Source organism: Pararge aegeria, chromosome 10, assembly GCF_905163445.1.
Source record: "Pararge aegeria chromosome 10, ilParAegt1.1, whole genome shotgun sequence".
NCBI lineage: Eukaryota > Metazoa > Arthropoda > Insecta > Lepidoptera > Nymphalidae > Pararge > Pararge aegeria.
Window position 1 is genome coordinate 18,142,637 of NC_053189.1, and position 23,288 is coordinate 18,165,924.

At 35.6% G+C, this 23,288-nt stretch overlaps 1 protein-coding gene across 6 annotated transcripts in view; it reads right to left on the reverse strand.

Moving 5' to 3' along the window:
• Positions 1 to 591: 591 nt before the first annotated feature.
• Positions 592 to 23,288, reverse strand: part of LOC120626861 (synaptic vesicle glycoprotein 2C-like) — a 42,233-nt gene continuing 19,536 nt past the window's right edge. For 5 of the 6 annotated variants that reach the window (XM_039894640.1, XM_039894639.1, XM_039894642.1 and 2 more), the window contains exons 3-11: positions 18,594 to 18,755; positions 16,024 to 16,186; positions 13,429 to 13,550; positions 9,121 to 9,365; positions 6,946 to 7,109; positions 5,547 to 5,679; positions 4,474 to 4,757; positions 2,532 to 2,659; positions 592 to 1,749 (exon numbers count right to left, since the gene is read on the reverse strand). In XM_039894640.1, coding sequence (XP_039750574.1) covers positions 1,649 to 1,749; positions 2,532 to 2,659; positions 4,474 to 4,757; positions 5,547 to 5,679; positions 6,946 to 7,109; positions 9,121 to 9,365; positions 13,429 to 13,550; positions 16,024 to 16,186; positions 18,594 to 18,755 — 1,502 coding nt within the window. In that variant the 3' untranslated portion in view covers positions 592 to 1,648. The remainder of the gene's footprint in view (positions 1,750 to 2,531; positions 2,660 to 4,473; positions 4,758 to 5,546; positions 5,680 to 6,945; positions 7,110 to 9,120; positions 9,366 to 13,428; positions 13,551 to 16,023; positions 16,187 to 18,593; positions 18,756 to 23,288) is intronic. The other variant, XM_039894643.1, reaches the window with a different exon arrangement.

Below are 23,288 nucleotides of genomic sequence, written 5' to 3' on the forward strand. Positions count from 1 at the left end.
ATTTTTTTTAGGTGTTCAGAAAAAGATACAATTTTAAATTTTCGAGTTGATTGGGTTCGGCTTGGATAAATTAGGCACACCTAATCTATTAAGTAACTTTCGAGGGTTTATAAATGTGGTTTCAATAAAACCGTATACTGGCTTCCTTAAACCATATTGACTCGACTGCTAGATTGTATGAAGTGAGTAACCGAATGTTCGAGAAAGACTACTGCAGTAAAGTGGTTCTTGATGCTTCGCCGTGTACACGGTTTCTGTATGTTCGTAATTCTGTAAACGTGTAGTAAAATGTGTGTGCGTGTAACCTTTACGTGCGATTGAAGTAAAACTTTTATTATTTCATTTTATATTCAATTTTAAATTCATTAATATCATTTTCGCATTTTATAAATATTTTATAGAATAATTGAGAGTAGAAAATTGAAGGTTAGATCAGCACATGTCAATATAACATTGTCATTGAATACTATGGAATGTCGCAATCGTCACAAAATGTAATAATAATAAATAAAGTAATAAATAAACAAATTTATTTAGATATTTTCAAAAAACTGCAATTTGAAATATTTTTTTAAAGCTATTGAATTTTTTTTCACTTTTTTATTCACAATTGATTCGTTTGAAAATATTGTAATTAAATAATCGTAAAATGACATATACTTGCGACCAATCCAAATTATTACGACGACGACGTAAGCGTTAGTTACTTCCGTCAGAAAAAAATCTGAGTTACTCCCTAGTCGCGCCTAAAGAAGTTTTACTTCAAAAATCTTTATGTCTCGTGATGCACAATCACAGCTCACATTTCAATGCATTTATTTAAGTCGAGTAGATGTCGAGTTTATATGATGTCCGTAGGCCAAACTAGTAATTATGTAGAATCTACAATAACACAATTAAACTTACAATAAAATATATACAATCATGTTAAAAATTATCACAGTTCGTCTTATTCTATTACTTAAAAAACTACCCACAAACGGGCAAAGTAAATGCGTGTGTTAAAAGTTTGTGTGTGTTTGTGCGTTTGCTTCGATTTTCCTGAAAGTTTACTATCACGTATCGGAAGCTAGTTTTTATAATAAACGGGAATGACTATTGCTTTTTATTGAACAAAAAAATAAAGGAATTGAATGTCAGCTATGTAAGTCTGCAGGGCTAGCACGGACAGGAGATAAAAATTATATCCCCCGTTTATATCCCCTTACAAGGAATATAATTTACGTGTCCACCTGCTAAAGCACGGGGACATGGAATAGGAGAAGTTTACCCCTTTTTAATATTGCACATACATTATTTCGATATTATTTCCACTAGTGCGTCGGTGCTCTGAGAGTTGATAAAGCTGTGGGAGAAGATAATTTTTTATCCTTTTCCCGGAGATATAATGGTCTCCTGCCTACGCTAGCCGTGCTGAAAGGCTTATTTTCAAAAATAGATACGAGTGATGAAAAGGATCTTATAACGGTTAATTATGTACATTGGGTCTGCCATACGAAATCAGCGATTCAACTGGTTTCATAAGCAACGATATAGTATTTCCACAGCCTCTATTCACGATAGATATGTATACAAAATCAGAAATACCCGACGATCGTCGGTAATTTCCGACAACATCCGAGAATACCCGATAAGTTTATTTTTCTCCTCATGCAGGTTCGTGAGTTTGGTATTGGGTCGCGTCGCTTTTGTGCTTCTCGATTGGTCCGCTGTTCCTTCTCGGCAGAGTGAGACAGCATATTGAGCACACTGGAACAAGAAAGAGAAGAATGTACTTTTTATTCCACTACAAGTTAGCCCTTGACTGCAATCCCACCTGCTGCTAACTGTTGGTGCAGACGATCTAATCGGTTTCTACGCGACATCGTACCAGAAAACTAAATCGCATAGCGGCACGTCATTGTCGGTACCGAGCAGTAACTAGCCATGTAGCCTCCACCGTAAAATTCACAATTTCAAAATGCATTTATTTCAAGAAGGCCTAGTTTATAAGCTCTTTTGAAACTTCTCAACCGGTTCGGAAGGAAGATTCTACTAAAATATATATATTAGTTTTGTTCTTTGTTTTTTATTACTGGATCTACGCCCACGCGTGTGGTCGTTTATGGCGGATTGCAATGTTAATAAAATAATAAACTAGCTGTCGCCCGCGACTTCATCCGCGTTTGTTTTTTATTTTTAAAGAATATTTCTAAGTTGTGTATTCTTGTAAAAAAAAATTGCGTGTTTTTTTTAAAAGGAATTCTTTCAATTAAGTTTTGATTAGGCTACTCCTAATCATTAATGTTCCTTAATTTTTTAAAACTCGCTATAACTTCTACATCAACTGCTCGATTGGAATAATATATATATTTTCGTGTGGTGGTTGGCTGCGACCGTGGTTATTCCTAGGTGACATCCCAGCAGTGGGACGTTATTAGGATGATGATGGCGATGGTTGAGCTACGAATGACTCAACGTAGATCTAATTATAACTACGTTTCGTAGATATGCACGTACGAATAAACAAACAAATGCACAGAAGGTCTCACCTATAACAATGGAGCCGAAGAGGTAGAAGCTCGCGCCGCAGTTGATGGTGAGGAACAGGCCGATGAGCTTTGAGCCCGCCATCGAGCCCACACGACCCATCATCATGGAGAGACACACGGCCATTGCCCTGAGGGACAATAACATCGAGTTAAATCATACATTTTCGCCTGTTACATTTAAAACATGTTTGCACTAAGGGAAAGATTAAAAAGTTACATTTAATACTGAAAGATAGATCAATTCTTTCATCACATCAACCCACCACTACAGCACTACAGCATGGCGGGAGACAAAAATTATATCCCCCGATTATATCCCCTGGCAAGGGATAAAATTAACGTGTCCACCTGCTAAAGCACGGGGACATAGCATAGAAGAAGTTTATTATTACACAAAGAAGTTTATTATTTGGATATACAGCTCTGAGAGTTGATAAAGCTGTGGGAGAAGATACATTTTTATCCTTTCCCTGGGGAGATAATTGTCTCCTGCGAGGCTAGCACAGGCAGAAGACAAAAATTATATCCCCCGATTTTATCCCCTTGGCAAGGGATAAAATTAACCTGTTCGCCTGCTAGAACACGGAAACATGGAATAGGAGAAGATTACCCCTGTTTATTATTACACATATATTATTCTGATATACAGCTCTGAGAGTTGATAAAGCTGTGGGAGAAGATACATTTTTATCCTTTCCCTGGGGAGATAATTGTCTCCTGTGAGGCTAGCAAAAATATAAAAAATAAATACACTAATACGTATCTAAATATACCATAAATACTTAAATATGAGTTCAGACTGCACTCCAAGAAATTTAAACTTCTCCTTAAGATAAGAAGGAGTCTTAGGATTAAATAACACACAGTACAGAAGTGAAAGTACATGAAGATCCCGGCGACGGTGAATAGGGAGCCACTTAAGCTTCTGACGAAATTCAGATACATAATCATATTTGCGTAATCCAAATATGAACCGAATAGCTAGATTTTGAAGACGCTCAAGTTTGTTAAGATAGTCCTCGGTCAAATTAAGATAGCTTGCGTCCGCATAGTCGAGAATAGAGAGAAAAAGAGAATGTGCTAACATAACTTTAGTCGGGATTGGAAGAATGGATCGCAGACGGCACAGCGACCTAAAAGTGCCAAAAGTCCTTCTACTCAAATCCCTGACTTGCACGGACCACGATAACTATTTATCAAGATGCAAGCCAAGGTCCTTTACAGAGGCACAAAACGGAATTGTGACACCATTTAAATCAACACTAGACCAGGACTATGTCCTGTAGTGAGCCGGTGATTATGATCACCCTCTCACATCGTCAATTAAATCTCTCAGAACAACACTGGATACTTCGAACAAGTGTCTGACTGCTAGATACAGGCCTTTGCTCTTATAAGCTCTCATTATATTTACCATCAACTTATACAACATGTAACCGAATTACGAAAAACAGTTGAAGGGTGCATAAGTATATTTAATAAGGAATCACCGTTTTTGGTCAAAAAAAGCTTATTTATTTAACCAGACAAGCTAATTCCAAACATCATAAGTGAAAACTTATGGCAGCCATATCGAAGATAAAAGACCGGCACGCGCATAGAACCTACGCTACCACGCCATTTTGTATGTGATGTTATGGCTGTATCTGGTTTCTTTGAGTAAAAACTATGGCAGTGGTTTACTCATAAACTATTAGCGTTTCGGTTTCACAGATAAGTCTTGGGAGGCAGAAAGTAATGTACCTCTAAATCATGTGAAGTAATATGTTGGTTTTCATTCACACGTTGTATAATAGAAAAATAAGGAAATTGGCGGTAAACACTTTTTACCTGCAACTTTCTTAGTTCCATCCTCATTGAATTGCAATTTCTTAGTGAATTTTCTCTGTTATCTGTGGTAATATAAGTACCTCTAATCATTCATTCAAACTATCTCACTCACCTGTACTTGGTAGGAAACAGCTCCACTGTCACAGCATTCATGAGGCCGATGCACGCGCCGCACATTTGGAATATCGCGAACAGGGCGACCGCCAGCTGCTGGTTGACAGCGTGGTGGGCCGCAATCCCACATAATCCTGTACTAGCTAGCAGTACCACGAGGATGAGCTTCTTGCCCAGAAAATCGACGAGGAAGCCGACCAGGATGTACATCGAGCAGAACACTAGCCCGATGTAGATTGACATCTCGAAGGTCGCGGTGTTCATGGTGTCATCGCATAAGATCTATAAAAAAACATTGAGGTTAAAACTGGAATTTGACCCAGTGGCGTGCACTTTATAGATGCACAAAAGCACTGCCCACCCTTAAATTGTTTTTTTTTTTTAGGATTTTTGCCATTTTATGCAATTTTCCTGCTGTATGCATACCCTGGTGAGAAATCCAGTGCACGCCACTGCTATCACACCAATATTCTTCTTCTCTTGCTTTAGCTCAAAATGAAGAGTATTATAGGAAGAGTTGTTTGCAACAATACTATCTTCTTTTCCTCTTGATCGCAGTTTTTGTCTTCGTCTCGTTTGGATGAATTATTTTCAAATAGTGGATAGAAGCGTTACTTTGCGGAATTCCAAAATATATAATAAAAATTAAGCTTAGTTCGGTGTACTCCGCGAAAATCAGGAGAATATGTATGTAATATTTATCTTATTTTATTTTGTGTGTAACGACTCTCATGTATCTATATTCCTATCGTTAAGGTTACCTGGAAAAGATCACTTTTAGTGATAAGGTCGCCTTTTGCCTCTAATTTTATATTATGCATATTTTTAATTTATCCTGTACTATGTATGCAATAAAGATGTTTAAATAAAAAAATAACTAATATGTGGAGAATTCGTTTATGTAATATAAAAAATACGGCGTGTTTAATAGTACTCTTATGTTAAATGATACTGTTTGTTTCCCTTGAAAAGCTACTAAATAAAAAAATAAAACTGGGACAAGATTTCAGCTATCAAAGGACAGCCCCAGTCCAATGGTAAAAATAGAGTTCACTGCCTAAAACTTCGTACCTGCGTCCCATTTCCAGCGTTCGCTGAGTCCGTATGGCTAGCGTCGAGCACTGCACATATCCTGGTCTCGACGCCCTTGTGGTTGGCGAGGGAGTTCAGGATTGTGGGAAACCAGATGTAGAAGCCGTTTGTGCTGAAATAAAATGGCTTATTTAGTTTTTATTAATTAATATATTCCGATAATATACACATCGCCATCGAGTCGTAAAGTAAGCGTAGCTAGTGTTATGGGTACTAATATGACTCCTGAATAATTTTATGAATACTTACAACATACAGAGAAACAGCCAGATACTAAAGACATTCATGTTCATCACACAAACATTTTCTAGTTGTGGGAATCGAACAAACAGCCTTGGACTCACATAGCAGGGTCGCTTCCTACTGCGCCAATCGGCCGTCGAACACTTCAAGTATTTATCTAACTTTGAACACATGCAGTTCAAAGTTGGTTAAATACTTGATGCCGTTTAAAGTTTACATGATAAGAATTTCGCTTAGCTTTGTTAACGCGTGAGAAGATGGCCCAAATATTAACGGAACATTCTTAAGAAACAGAAATAATGTTGTTTGATACTTTTCGGCGATTAAAACAAAGAATTTACTTCTTTGTTTTAATCGCCGAAAACTAAGGTCTCCCGATAAAGTTCGAAAAATGTAAGTTAAGATCCACTGCCTCGTTGCTCTATTGGTTAGCATGTTCAACTGCGGACCACGATATCCCGGATTCGTTTCCCGACTCGGAAGAAGTACTGCAAACTTCACGATACTTCTTCTTCTATAAATTTTTATTGATTGATTGATTTGATTTTTTTGGTAAAAGGAGAGTATATAAGAGATGTTCATCCCCGTGCCTCGGAGAGCACGTCAAATCTTTCTATTAACATTAATATTAGATATTTAATCAGCCGAAATTTAAATTTATGTTATTTCAAGTGGGGCCTTCTTTATAAGCATGGAAAACAACCATTTAAGCCCACCAACCCGCATTGAAGCAGCGTGGTAAGTGTATGCTCTAAAAGCCTTGAAAGAGGATGCCTTGGTCCAGCCGTAGAAAGTTAATATATTTTGTTTATTTATTTATTTAGAATATTGGTAAGGGTACAGAATTGAAATAAAAACATGGTGCCGCGATAACCGTGACAGTAGTATAAACGTTGTCAGAACAATTAACGCCAACCTAGAACATAGTAAATGCCTATAACGGAAAATAAGAGTGAAGTAAGTAATCGGCTGAGGATAAAGAAGATATTTCAATAAGCTTGTATTTCATTACTTCAACTGATTGACGTCCACTGTAACTCTAGTTCTTCTAGTACCTCCTCACTTCTGATTCGATCACGTAGAGATACTCCTAACATAGCTCTCTCCATCGCCCGCTAAGTGATTCAAAACTTACGTAGCGAATATTCCAAACTGCACGAAACACGTGAGACACGTCCAGGGCAGTAACGGCAAACGGAACAGCGGTGCTGTCTGTTCTCTCATTGACGTGAGGATTGCAGCCACACCTTTACTATCATTGGACTTCGTAGTGTGAGCCTCAGATACTAATGTTTTCACCTGAAAAAGACAACCATGGTTACTGAGATGGACTAAAATAGAGTATTTAATAATAACCGGTGTAAACTTAAGTTTAATTTTTTATAATCCACATCATCATCATCATCATGTCAAATCCAAACAATCATTAACATCATCATGTCAAATCCAAACAATCATTAACATCATCATGTCAAATCCAAACAATCATTAACATCATCATGTCAAATCCAAACAATCATTAACATCATCATGTCAAATCCAAACAATCATTAACATCATCATGTCAAATCCAAACAATCATTAACATCATCATGTCAAATCCAAACAATCATTAACATCATCATGTCAAATCCAAACAATCATTAATATCATCATCATAATCAATTGACGTCCACTGCTTCGTAAGCACGGCAATACTACCTATGATTCAGAGTTTGTTAAAAATAAGCGTAGGTTTGATAGGATTTGTCAAGTTGAACCACGCAGAATCGCTTTAGCTGGTCGCCACTCTTACTTCATAAGTTCAATGCTTTATAACAAAATTAATAAAAAAATATCCATTTACTCAATTAACATCACGAAAATGTAAAATTGAATTAACGAATTGGCTTCTTAACCTAACTTATGATGAGACTGAAAACCTTATTCAATAATACATACAATCACACCCTCGCCTTGCCCCACACTCACATACACATACACATAAACACACGCGCACGCACACACTCATATTTAATTTTTAAGTACAATTAATTAAATCTTATGGATGTATTTATGTAAATGTAAAAAAAAAAAAAAAAATTGAATATATCAATGCTTTCAATTGGATTTAATTCAAAAAGTTTTTCGGTTTTTATTTTTATTAATCTCACTAGATTTAATTTAAGTGTATGGTTCTCGCTCCAGAGACGGGCGATAATAACTGCGACTCAGTCTTGCACTATAGCAGTATTATAGAATTTGGGTTTCATGATACACATTACCTTATGTTTGCCTTATTTTGTACTATTTTTAATTTGCTGTGTAACTGTTAATTGAAATAAACTTATTTAAACTTTTATTACTTATTATTACTGCTGTACCACCTATGATACAGCAGTGGACGTCAATTGATTATTTGACACTCCCTACAAGACCCCTAGGTCTTGTAGAGAGTGTCAAATACCAATACAGTCTTGTGCTGCTTAGGTCTAGCGTTTCCCTGCTGTTGTTGGAGTCCTAATGTGCTGGAATGGCGATCCAACCAATCTTTGAGGTTTCTCAGTCACACAGCATTCGCTTTCTCGCAATCGATAAGTCATTTTCGAGTTTTGAAATACTTGAACATCAGGGTTACTTAAGTTACTTAACAATTATTCATTGTAAAGTCAACATCTCCTGAGGATGCTTCGGTTTCGGAGCAAACGTGCGTAGAGGGTACATTGCTGAAGATCTGTTTGGTGTGGAGTATACGGATTGAAGAAATTATAAATTACACCATACAGATTCTTCTGCTGTTCGCGGAGTATAGCAAATTAAGATTAAATTTCAAAATATATTATGGATTTCCGCAGAGTAACGCCTGCTTCTATCCAATCTTGGAGATGTCCCTTAACAAGTTCAAAGTTTGTATTAAACGTAAGCTTATAGAAAAGTCCCATAGCTATAGCATAAAGGAGTACGTAATCGATAAAAAAGCTTGGGTGTGAATTATTGCTCTAACCAGGTTGCTCTTCTAATAGTTTTAAATGACATTGTGAGATGGTGATAACAAAAAGAAAACACCCGGTTAAGTTTCTTGTGAACTTCTTGTAGACCAGGACGCTTTTGGAACCCTCGTAGTTTTAGTTTTTAGTTTACGAACGGTTATCGCCATCATCTCACTGCCGTGTAATTCACATGTAATGTACGCATCAAAAGTGCCACCTATGGGCCTACTTGAATAAAGAATTTTTTTATTGACTTTGACTACATTTGAAAGCTTTTAGATTGCAGCTTGAGTTATATTTTTTTTTTAATAAAAAATAGGCAATATCCTATAGGTACGTACCGGATAAGTATCCTCATGTAGCCTTCTGTTAACCGCATAAATCTTCCTTAGAACTACCAGGCACTCTTCAGATTTACCCGATGCATTTAAAAACTTGGGACTTTCCGGAGCGACGAGTAGGAACAATGTGCCCAAGACGAATGGCAGCGTACAAGCTACTATAAGAAGCCTCCAAGGACGGTATGCGATGTCCAGCAATGGCACTGGGAGGGAAAACTCCAATGGCAGGATAAGCCAGGATACCGCTGTAAACAATGAAAAAGTTGATAATCGTGTTTATATTGATCTTGCTCGCATAAATAATATAAATGATTAATTTTGTTGATTTTAAACGTGCTACAATTTCTGCTTTCTGAATTTTTGTATCATAATTTTTTAGTTATTGTTGTATTACTTTTTTGTTTTGTGATAAAATCGGTAATTTTACTGAGACAGTGTTCATCTCCAGATAGATTTTCAACTACACGGGTGATATAGTACACAAGTATGTGCGCAAACGCAGGTAAGCTCCGACACGAGAGGAAAAAGAACAGGCAAAGGACCGACAGATTAACGTGCTCTCCGAGGCAAGGCAATGAAACAGCGTCGATGAAAGAAAAACCCAACGCAAGTTCTATTTATTTTTTGGCTCGAGACTTGAACCCAAGAGGCCAATACCTCGAGATCCGCAGTTGAAAATACAATAGTTTTTAATTATATTATGATTGAAATAATATGTAGTATATATCGATATCCTACCTATAATAATCACCTAAATACCTTATAAATATTATTTGTGATCAATTCGTGTAGGTAAGTAACGTATATTTTTTTTAGTATTATTTTATCCTCATGACTTCAAATACAACTATTTATAATCTGATGCGACTTGTACATAATTATTTATAACATGCCTAAGTAATTGTCTTGATGAAACTAGTAGTTGTTTGCGACTTTCGCAGGAGATTTCCTTAGTCGCCTTGTACGACACCCATCTCTCGTCTCATCATCATCGTCACCCCATTACTTGCCCACTGCAGGGGTCTCCTCTTAGAAAGAGAAGAGTTTAGTCCGTAATTTACCACACTGTCCAATAGCGGATTGGTAAACTTCGCACGCCTTAGAATGAGAAGAGTTTAGTCCGTAATTTACCACACTGTCCAATAGCGGATTGGTAAACTTCGCACGCCTTAGAATGAGAAGAGTTTAGTCCGTAATTTACCACACTGTCCAATAGCGGATTGGTAAACTTCGCACGCCTTAGAATGAGAAGAGTTTAGTCCGTAATTTACCACACTGTCCAATAGCGGATTGGTAAACTTCGCACGCCTTAGAATGAGAAGAGTTTAGTCCGTAATTTACCACACTGTCCAATAGCGGATTGGTAAACTTCGCACGCCTTAGACAACGTTATGAAGAAATTCTAAGGCATGTAGTTTTCCTCATAATCTATTGATCATCATTGTGGGAAGATCCGTGTTTTGTAGTGGGCCGGTAATGGGTGATGACAATGATGAAGAAAATTAACGTGCTGCGAAATCCGCACGCTTAATATCATAAAACTGGTACCATTGAAAAAATCCCACCCTAGGTAGCTGATTAATTAAGGAAGGATGTTGATTAAATGGCAGTACGCTGCCTCCCGTACTTTATACAAGTGAAACCGCAAGGCATAGGAATAAATAATGTTGTGTTAGCGATATTCAGTGGCGTGCACTTCATACATGCGCAAAAGCACTGCTTACCCTAAAATTGATATATAACTCGTATGGGAAGAGGATTTTTGCCACTTTATGCCATTTTCCTGCCTAATGCATACCCTGGTAAGAAACCCAGTGCACGCCACTGGCGATATTGATAAGTATTTCTTGAGATTTATCTAGAGTGAATCGTATTATAACTGAAGATTATTTTTAGTAGCATTGATTTTAAATATTACTATCCTTGCATGTTTATCGTAGCGAGACACAACACGTTTGCGTGAAATCTATCATAAGACAACAATAGACAAACGAGAATCGGGATCAGTGTTTGTCCAACTAATGATTGTTTATCCACATGGTAATAGTCCCCATGGTTAAATCAAGTGATATTTAAATTGCTTAAATTAAAAAACGCGCATAACTCCGAAATGTTAGGAGGTGGGTGTCGGGAATCGACCTCGGTCCCGGAGATAGTAGACTGAAGCCTTAACCACTAGGCTATCGCAAATATATGGCAACTTTTCTGATATCACAGACTGACGTTTTAATTTTCATGTATAGATATTTATAACACGTGCATTGGCTATTGGCTTACGATTAGCTCGTATGATACAGCTGAGTAGTAGTACAGAATTGCTTCGCTCTCATTAATCGCCTGCATATAAACGATATGATTATGTTGTATAAGGTATAATAAGGCATAATTTAAGGAAAAATCCCAGTTTTATTCTTGCGACTTATATAAGCCGTAACTTTTAGGTCGCATTATAGAGGCAAGCCATAGTGTGCCCAATTAATATTACATATTACGACCTATATACGAATCTATCGCTGCAACGATCTTTTTGAAAATCGACACAGATAGGTTGGATCCTTGTGATGTCACCATCTCATAGAGAGCTATTTATGAGATGGATATACAATGTGTAACGGAATAATTAAATACTGTTGAAGGGAGCAAAACTATATTTTATAAGGATTCACCCTGTAAAAATATTTCATCAAAAGTGTACTTATTTTTTCATACAAACTTATTTAAAGTGTTTAGTTATGGCAACCCTATTGAAGATAAAATACCAACACGCATAGTACCTACGCAACACTTGGTTTGCTGTATCTGTTTTTTTTAGTAAATACCATGGCAGTGGTTTACTTGAAACTATTATCATTTTAGTTTCACAGATAAGTCTCAGAGATAGTAAATAATGTTACTTTAAAGCATCTGAAGTAATATTTCAGTTTTTATTTACACGTTGCATATTAAAAAAGGAACATTTTTTTTAAATTATCTGTACCAATAAACCTTTCTTGTGGGATCTAAAGACACGAACCTATTTATGTTTGGTGCAGGAGCTTCAACGATACTGACTTTGGCAGAGTTTGCTTGCACTCTGGTAATCAAATGGTTTCTACGGGTTCCTCAAAACTGGATAAACGCGAAAGAATTCGTTTACAGTACGTTTAATCTATACTTATAATAAAACTGTAACTGGAAGAATTCTGTACATTTAATATATTTTGAAAATTTTAACCGGGGGATGCTTTATAATCGATACTGAGTCCAAAACAGATTTTCATTGAATTTTTGTCTGTCTGTCTGTCTGTCCGGGCATCACGTTAATAATAATAATAAAATTTTATTTCAGGCATAGCCCATATAGTGTGCACTTAACAGTTTTTAAAAATAACATAATATGAAGCACAAATTAAATTAACAATAATAATAATAATAATAATAATAATAATAAAAATAATTAAAATTAATAAAATACTAATAATTAAACACGAAACAAATATTAAAATAAATAAATATAATGTTAGTAACAATACAAAACCACTATCCTATGTTAGACAACTTAAATCCTAAACTATACCGGCCCAACAAACCAGGCTCTTAAAACTACTGAACGGATTTTAATAACATTTGGCATAGTGGTAGCTGGTATTTCGGGTCAACATATAGGATACTTTTTATCCCGATAAACTATTGGTTCCCTCCGTAAAACGGCATGAAATTTTTCATCAACTTTACTTCATAGCTCCGTTAAATTTGAACTGATTTTAATAATTATTTTCTTATTTGAAAGTGTATACTATCAAGCATGTATTGTCTAATTTTAATGGAGATCTGATAATTATTGTCGGATATAAAGGACATAACTCTTCACAGATAACAGCAAGTCGCAAGGCATATGAGAAAACGATCGAATGCATGCGTACCATCCTACTAATATTGTAAATGCGAAAGAAATAAAATAATATAAATATTAAGTTTAATTATATACCGGCGTATTCATTTTTAAATTATTCAAATTGAAACTATCGCTTAGAACTTGTAACGGGTATTGAATAACACGTACGGCGACGATGGGCCGCGATTAATATAGTTTAGAAGTAAACCTGGACCTGGTAGGTAGCGCTACTATTAGTTTCTAGGTTTTTTTAAGATATTAAAACGATTTGGTGCAAACGAAGTTGCGCGGGCCAGCTAGTATAAAATAAAAAGACTAATGAACCAACCAGCTATATATGCTTTATATTATGCTAACGCAAAAAGCCTAACCCTAAGAGCAGATGAGGTCGTAATCAAGAAAAAACCTGCTATGAAAATAAAAAAGTAAAATACCTGGCAGTACAACAGTCCCGATCCCCACGAAGGAAGATCCGAAGGCCACCATCTTGTCCCGATGCCTCAGGTTGGTGAACTCGCCGAGGTAAGTGTACACGACAGCCGACGGGCCCGACATGCTGGAGACAATTTTAATGGTTCTATTAAAAAGCGGTAATAGCGTAGTGGTTAAAGCCTCGGTCTCCTTTCCGGGGGTACCAATGTCAACAATATTTGACATATCATCCTCTACCCTTTACCCGCCCACTACAGGGCACGGGTCTCCTCTAATGAGAAGGGTTTAGGCCGTGGTCCCCCGCACTGGCCAAGTGCGGATTGGTATACTTCACAGACTGTTGAGATCATTATGGATAACTCTCAAGAATGCAGGTTTCCTCACGATTTTTTCCTTCCCTGTTTAAAGCCAGTGATATTAAAATTGCTTAAATTAAAAACGCACATAACTCCGTGGTGTCCAAAGTTAGTGGTGCGTGCCGGGGCTCGGTCTCCAAGAAAGTAGAGCCGAAGCATTCACCACTAGGCAATCACCGCTTTAAGTCAAATATATCTTTATTAACATAGGTGGCACTTTCCATAAGTGCATTCGGTAGTGAGATAATGGCGATAGCTATTCGTAAACATAAAACAAAAGCTAAGAGAAGAAGAAGTCCACAAGAAACTTAGACCGACTATATTTTTGCTATCACCATCTTACATTGTGATTTAAAACTATTAAAGAATTAAAAAGTATTTAACTGCTATATAAATGCCCTCGCTAATAAAACTATTTATTTGAATAAGAGTTAATTCTGCGATGCTAATATATATATGGGCGATTTAATAATAATATTTAAGAACATAAAAGCTGCTTTTGTGACTTAACTATGAAAGTTAGATATATGTCCTCGAGGAGCTATCTTGTAAGTCATATATTATCCGTACTTTAATTTAATTATGTACCACATTATGCGAAGTAATGGCAATAAATGGAATTTCGCAGAATTTTGATAGCCTATGATACTTCGTGATAGCTTAGCCTTCTTTTACCAAAGAAATGGTAAAAATCGATCAAGAACTTTCGGAGCCTAATCGGTACAAACAATCAAACAAAATCTTTCCTCTTTATAATATTAGTAAAGCTGTTTAGATATGACTTTTTTATAAGCAACCGATTTCGTCCCATCGAAAATGGACGGATACAACTAACTAAACATTGTTTTTAAGCGCATAAAATAAGTATTTTTAGAAGCTGCCTCAAAATACAAAACATGATATACGCTTTTTATAGTATGAAGTGTAGAGCAAATCCAATTAAGTAAGGAAGCTAATTATGGTAACGATAATTATGGAAATAGAGTTCTCAAAAATTTTGGGTAATTTAATCTATAATTTAGTGCTTGACCCACAAGTTCATATGAAAAAATCGTTATAGATCACAAAATTACAGTTATTACCAAAAAAATATTGCATAACTAAAAATAAAAAAAAAATTAATTGTTCTGCCAAATTATGATTAAGGTTTTCTTTCGCTGTTATTGCCGCTCATAAATGAGCAATTACTAGATTCAGTGCCGTATATGATGCAATAACTATGAATTTAGTTTAGCTACCACTACCTTAATACATAATATCCTGGTGTGCCCAGTTAGGCCGAAGTAAGTAAATGCTAGAGAAGGAGACGTAGGGTGAAATAATCTTTACATATAATAGGTTGGGGAAAAAGTCTTTTCGCATTATAGTATGTATGAACTTGTAATAAAATCTCTTTGGCTATACTATTTGTATCTGGCTGGTTTTGGTATCATTAAAAGTTTTAATTTTAAAGAAGATAATTCTAAATTGAAATTAGGAAAATTTTTATTTGTTTTTCATACTGTGAAGATGAGTGAATCTAAAGAAGAAATTCGATACATTTCGATTTATGATGTTTTGAATTTTCTTAAAAAGTGCGAAGAAACTTTTTTCCCAACCTAATATAAAACAGAAATAATACTTAACTTGGCTTTAGGGTTACATTATGTACTGTCTTTAAGATCAGTGAAACCAAAAACCTAATAGTTTTTTACGTAAACCACTGCCATAGTTTTTACTGAAATAAATCAGATACGGAGCCATCACATGCAAAATTGAAATCATGTGACTGCTGTCACATGGTACAGTTTGTTTGATACGCGTCATATATAGCGTAGGTACTTTGCGCGTGTCGGTCTTCTATCTTCAATAGGGTTGTCATAAGTAAACACTTAGAATGTTTTGAATTCGTTTGTATGGAAAAATAAATATGCTTTTCTCTTTTGATTAATGAAATATACTTATGCATCCTTCAACATTATTTCGTAATTCGATTACTCGTTGTATATAATTATATAAATTGCTGTTCGTTAGTCTCAATAAAACTCGAGAACGGACGGGCCGATTTGGCTTTACTTAGATCAAATATTCGTGAAGTCTAGGTTAGGTTTAAACTGTTCTGTACGTGTGTTTGTCACCTAGAACCTCCTAAACAGCTGGCCCGATATTGATGTAATTTTGTATGTTTATAATAAATAAATAAAGAAATTATATATATTATATTTCAATGGGCTCAACAAATAAATAAATAAAATGACTTACAAAATAGACGAGCAGAAGGAGAGAAGGCCGAACGAGATGATCTCCGGTGCGAGGCTAGCTAGCACGGAGAAGACCGCAGATACCATCATGGAGATAAGCATGACGAAGCGCCTTCCGCGGGTGTCCGCCAGCCATCCCCAGAAGTACGATGTCAGGATTATAGCTGAATAAAAATGACTGGTTTTAAAAAACTTTCCCAAACAGCATAGGAATAAGAAAGGATATGCATCAATGAACTATTGATTAGGTTATGAAAATTAAACTTAATTTGCTATAGTCCGCCAAAAGCAGGAGAATCGGATTCGGAGGATTGAAGAAATTATAAATTACACCATACAGATTCGCCTGCTTTTGGCGGACAATAGCAGATTAAGCTTAATTTTCATGATGTATCATGGATTTCCGCAAAGTAACGCCTGCTTCTATCCAATATTATGCAGGTTATAATGGCGCATATTATTATATTATTTAAACAGGATAATTGAACAGGCAAAATGGCAGCAAATTTAATTTGTGCCAAAAGTTAAAAGAGCACCAGGTGGGCGTATGAACCTTGTGTTGCTGACTTGATAATAGGATTTGAGGAACGAAACAAGTGATGCCCTGTCAGTCGGTAAGAAAAAAATATGACATAGGTTATTCATGGTATTTAAAAGATGGCGCCGATAATTTTTTTGCTAAAATTAATTAAAGAAAAGAAAGAAAGAAAGAAAAATCGTATTTATTGTCACACATTTGTGTAAAATGTTACATTTGTGAAATAAAATAATTGTTTAAGTATAAAAATTAAAAAAAAAAAAAATGTGTGACAAAGGAGCTGGCTCAGTATAGCTGCAAACTAAAACGCGCAGCACTGGTTTTCAGCCAGCCCCATTATCTTCGTCGTCACTGAATCCTCGCAACTAAACAATAACAAAATAATCATAAAAAAGAACAATAACAAAGAATATAATATATAAACAAACAAAAGATATTTTTCATTAAAACAAACTTATTTACATCGAGAAATACAAAATCATCAAAGAGGTAAATAATAAACAAAATCAAAAATTATGAAATTAATAAACATGAAAAACTAAAAAAAAGAAAAAACTAAAAATCTAAAATCAAAAATTAAATGTAATGTGAGTGTCTTTTATGTGAATAAAGGAAAAATTTATATAAAGGTACTAAAAGGTGGGAAAAGTAATAATTTGTTATTTTTTATTTATTTATTTTTTATTTACTGGTGGTTATTGAGATTTTTTGTACAATAATTTAAAGAATTTTTTAACTCTATTTGTAGACGTTACTTGTTTGCGTAGGGGAGGAGGGATGTCATTCCAAATTTTTGATGCTGAATACTTAAAACAACCTTTATAACCAGAAGTTCTATGTGTCGGAATGAGAATGCAATTGCCTTCTTTTCTTCGTGTACTCCGCTCTTGTGAGTCTCTTACCCAATCCAATTTTTCATATAAATACAAAGGCCTTTTGTGTGTAGCAATCTTATGGACTAGGCATGTCAGATGTAGCTTTCTTCTGAACTCCATTTTTAGAATTTGGTTTTTGTTTAAGTACGGTGTAACATGTTCTTTCTTCTTAATATTGAAACAAAACCTTACACAAGCATTTTGGACTCGCTGAATATTTTTTTTTGTTTTTTGGAATAGACGTGGCCCATAAACAGTGTCACAATAGTTAAATGATGATAATACTAAGGATTCCACAAGAACTCTTCTCACCTTCTCTGACAGATACTTTCTTATGCCATAAAGAACTTTAAGTCTGTAAAAAGCATTTTTTATTTTATTTTTAACATGTTCAGCGTATCTCAAATCTTCGTCCATTAACAATCCTAGATTCCTAACACAATCAACTCTTTCTATATTTTTACCATCAACAATTAAAGGTTTTAAATTTTGTTTCACTTTCAGACGTTGGTGTTTAGTGCCAAAAATAATGAATTTAGATTTAAGCGGATTAAGGATGAGACCATGATTTTTGGCCCAGTCTCCAACAGCCTTTAGATCTTCATTTATTAAATTTATAGCTGTGCGTGTATGCTGAGGGTCAAAAGAATAATAAATTTGGGTGTCATCAGCATATAAGTGTACTTTACAGTGTAAAGGTGTTTGTTCGCAGATAGTAACGAATGTGGAAAAGTTTAATTATCTCCTTTCCTGCGCATTATGGTAAAGAATTGGCGGAACGGGACTTTATAAAACTTTACAGTATATACCAATTTTAAATTTATTTTAATTTTTTTTACAACTTTACAATTATTAATTGTTGACTTACGATGAATTGTTAAGAACATAACTTAACCATTATTCAGTGTAACATCTCCTGAAGAGCGAAACGTGCGTAAAGGGTACATTGCCGAAGATCTGTTTGGTGTGGAGCATAAAGATTGATGAAATTATAAATTACACCATAAAGATTCCCCTGCTTTTCGCGGAGTATAGCAAATTAAGCTTAATTTGAATAATATATCATGGAATTCCATAAAGTAACGCCTGCTTCTATCCAATATGTATTCTGATCTGCTGTCACAACACGAAACACCGTAGACTATCTGATCTCGTTACCTAGGAAGGGTATAGCCGCGAGCCACCCCCGCTGGCCCAGGGTGAGGTGCAGGTCGCACTGCGCGGCCGGCAGCACGTAGCCCATCACCAGGCTCTGCATTATCACCCCCATCAGTACCAGCCCGCTCAGCAGCATATGCAGGATGTTGTAGATTCCGAATCCTGCAAATGACCATACAGTTATTTCTTGGCATGAGTGTTCGGCAGTGGCGTACACTCTATGATATGAGCGGGTATGCACAGGGTATGCAGATGATATAAAATGAAGAAAATCTCCAGTACGAGTTATAAAAAGCGTACCCTTAAATATTTATAACTGTAACTGTAGATTTTCTTGTGCATACCCTCTGTGCACGCCACTGGTGTTCGGTGATAGCATAGTGGTTTAGACTTCTGTCTCCTTCTAGTGTTGGGGAGAAAGGGCGGGGAGGGGTTAAATAATAACAGTCTACTGCTGGACTAAGGGCGTCTCCCTTTTCTCTCTCCTTTATATTCCCTCACCTCGTAAGAAACTCGCGGGAAGAAAAGGGATTGTCACCACTGTATTCTGACACCACACAGCAGGCATTTGCATGTGATCACTTTTAAACCAATCTTAAAACTAAACTTGTAATAGTGGAATAATAGAGTAAACTAATAATAGTGCGAATTCTGGTGTACATAAAACTCAATACAATTTATTTATTTAAATTGCTTTCACGTAAATAAAGCCCCAATAGGACATTGCAATATGTTATTTTTTTAACTCTCTAAAAATAGTACCATCGCTTTCATTGCGTTCTTTGGCGTAGAGTAGCACCATCTTAGGACTTCTCAATTTAATTTAAAGCGGTAATAGCATAGTGATATAATAAATTAATAATTTAAGTACATATGTTTAATTTAATATTATTGTAAAAGTATACCAACCATACAATCAATATATTAATGTTAATTAAATTTAAAAGTATTAAAATGCTTATTCGTATGTATGAAATGACATTGTGGAATTAAAGGCTATTTTATTTTAATAGCATACTGTGTAGGCCTGCAGTTTTCCTATGTGGTGGACCGAGTTGGATCTCCGCCAGGGATCTCTAACTTTTCTAGAGTAAGGTGCATTTTAAGCAATTAATTATCGCTTGTTTTAATGATAAAGGAAATTGTCGTGAGTAAACATACATGCACGGAATTAAGGACATACAAAACTTTAATAGGCTTTTGTTTCTTGAACAAACGGTTAGTCACTTGATACCATTTAGCTGTTGACAGTTATTTTACCTCTAATGTTCTAAACGTTTACCACAAAATGGGAAATATTTGTGATCAAGCATTATTCCGCGGATGTAAAGTGAGACGTGCGATGGGCGTTTTCACTGTTTTTGGACACAATGCTTGCATACAATAGGCCAAATGAGGATTTTGTATGTTCTTAATTATGCGCGTGAGAGTTTACAGAAAGACACATTTGACACTTGGTCAGTGTGGTGGACGACGTGATGACCTTTCTCATTCTGAGAGGAGGTTCATACAATCTATAGAGCTGGTTGGACATGGATAAGATTTTAGGACACGACGCGACGTTGCAATTTGCAATTTTTTTTATTGATTTCTAGAAGTCATCGGATTCAGTCCGAAATGTTTATATATTTTTTAAATCTTTTTCCCTATTTTAAGGAAATTTCAGTAGAAATAAGTAATAGTATCTGGTTAGTTTTTGATGATTTCTAGAATTCGTCGGATTCATTATGAATGAAATTTTATACATTTTTTAAATGTTTTCCCCATACATGGAGTAAATGCCAGCCTAAATGAGTAATAGTACCCAAGTAGTTCTTGATGATTTCCAGAAGTCGTCGGATTCGGTATAAATTAAATTTTAAATATTTTTTTAATGTTTTTCCTTATACATGGAGGAAATGTCATTATAAAAAGTAATTGAACCTAATTAGTTTTTGTTGCTTTCTAGAAGTCTTCGGATTCAGTATAAATTAAATTTTACATATTTTTTTAAGCCTCTTTGCCCCTACACTTGTTCGTTACGACATATCATTACAACTTTTAAATTTCTTTGCTTTTCTTTAGAATAATATGCATGTTTACTACATATTAGACGGCCAAATGGCGTAGTGGGCAGCGACCCTGCTTTCTGAGTCCAAGGCCGTGGGTTCGATTCCCACAACTGGAAAATGTTTGTGTGATGAACATGAAAGTTTTTCGTGTCTGTGTGTTCATATATATTATAAGTTTTTATGTATATTACCTATTCATAAAAATATTCATCAGTCATCTTAGTACCCATAACATAAGCTACGCTTACTTTGGGGCTAGATGGCGATGTGTGTATTGTCGTAGTATATTTATTTATTTATTTATTTATTTATGTAAACCTTCATATTGAATCACTCATTTATTGCTAAAAACTGCATTAAAATCCGTTGCAAACAGCGGAAGCCACTACTTTAGAAGATGAGAAGTAATCGTAGAAAGGATGCGTAGAAACGATGATCAGAATCAATACTCAATACTTTCATCACGACGCGTTTCTTTAGAGAAATTAAAAATGTTATGAACATTAACTCATAAAGGGAGCAATAAATTACATAATTCACAGTAACATTTGTTCTTATCTTGTTCATTATTGCGATGTTTTTTACCGTCGATGTCTTTACCAGTAGTATAACTTATTGACATACAGGATGTTAGGTTATTTCGAGGGCGAGAGACACTAGGACTATATGAATAATTACTTATATTTATTAAATTATTTACATAAAAATTCAATATCTAATCTTCTTAAAATAAGTGAAATCGAGTTAAAAATAGGTAGTTACGTAATCAACATTACAATAAATAAATATATTGATTGCGTCCATCGCCATCTAGCTCCGAAGTAAGTGTAACTTGTGATATGGGTACTTAGATGACTGATCAATATTTTTATGAAAAGTATACATAAAACTTTGAATTTACATATACAGTTATACACAGTCTACTAAAATTCATGCTCATCAAACAAACAGTTTCCAGTGGTGGGATCGAATCCACGGCTTAGGACTCAGAAAGCAGAGTCGCTTCAAACTGCGCCTATCGGCCGTCAAAATAATACTAGCTGTTGTCCGCGTTTTTTCAAATCCCGTGGGAACCGTTTGTAAGATAAAAAGTAGCATATGTTACTCTCCGTCCTTTCAACTAACTGTATGCTTTGTTAGGGTGTGAAGGAAGAACAAGCAAAAGAACCAAATTTTGACTTTTATAATATTACTTACTTACTCTGTGGCTTTAAAGGAACACCGATTAGGCGGTTTCGCAAACATAAGTAGGCAATCCGACTAATAAAAAATATTTTGTGAAAACTTGCCTATAGCCTAGTAGCAAGGAAGACAAATCCTAGCAATGTCAGTAATTCGACGCAGAAGAAGTTGCTATCCGCTAGTATAATATAAGTAATGGCTCCTAAGTAAAAGATTCGATCAATAACAAAAAAATCAGGTCTACTATTCGCCAGACATCCTGTAGATACGTGTTAACACTGTCGATGTTCGCGCTCCTTTATTATCTTTTCCATGTATGATCTCTTATTATTATCAATAAGATTTACCTCTTATGTAATAAATTCATACTCATATAACGATAACTATGTCTATAACATATAACATATTTGTTCTCGCTTATGTTGTCATAATAATAAAGTTGCCTGGCAGAGATCGCTTCTAAGCGATAAGGCCGCCTTTTGTATTCTACTCCAGTCTTTGTGTTCGTCATTTATATTCCTAACTGTAGTAGGTGTACAATAGAATTTCAATAAAATAAATAAATAAAATAACACATTAATTATTATATGTCTGCTCCAACAATGAGCAGGGGTTAAGGCCGTAGTCCACCACGGTGGCCCATTGCGGATTGCTGGACTTCACACACCTTTAAAGTATATTATGGAGGTATGCAGGTTTCCTCACGATGTTTTCCTTCACCGTTGAAGTAAGTGATTTTTTAATTACGTAAAACATACATAGCTTAGAAAAGTTAGAGGTGCGTGCTGGTATTCGATTGTATGACGTGTAAAATAAATACCAATTACCGATTATGATTTTACTCGCGATGTCTTTTTGTTTGTTTGTTCAATATGTTCCGTACAAGCACTAAGTTCCTGATTGAACTTGGCACATAACAAATAGGATACAATCCCCAGGATACAAGATAATATTTGATATTGTAGACCGGTAAACGCAGCGTAGGTCGGCCCCAAACGAGGTGGACAGATGACATCAGGAAAGTAGCTGGGAGCCGTTGGAGGCAAGCGGCCCAGGACCGTGCATTATGGAACTCCCTACAAAAGACCTATGTCCAGCAGTGGACGTCAATTGGTTGAGATGATAATGATGATCCTGGGGATGACCTGGAGACATAGGGTAACTTTTTCCGGATATTTAAAAACAACCTTTATCTTCTATGAAATAAGATTCCAAAAAAGTAATTCACTATAGGTGAGCCCTTGAGAGATGATGCAGTCTAAGATAATAGAGGGTTTAGCTGTTAGGGAGTATGGTAGACATACCCCCTAATCGGTTTTTACGCGACATAGCACCGGAACACTAAATCGCTTAGCGGCACGTATTTGTTTGTAGGATGGTAACTAGCCACGGCCAAAGCCTCCCACTAGACCAGACCAGAAAAAAATCATTCATCACAGCGCTCACCGTTGCACCAGGGAGA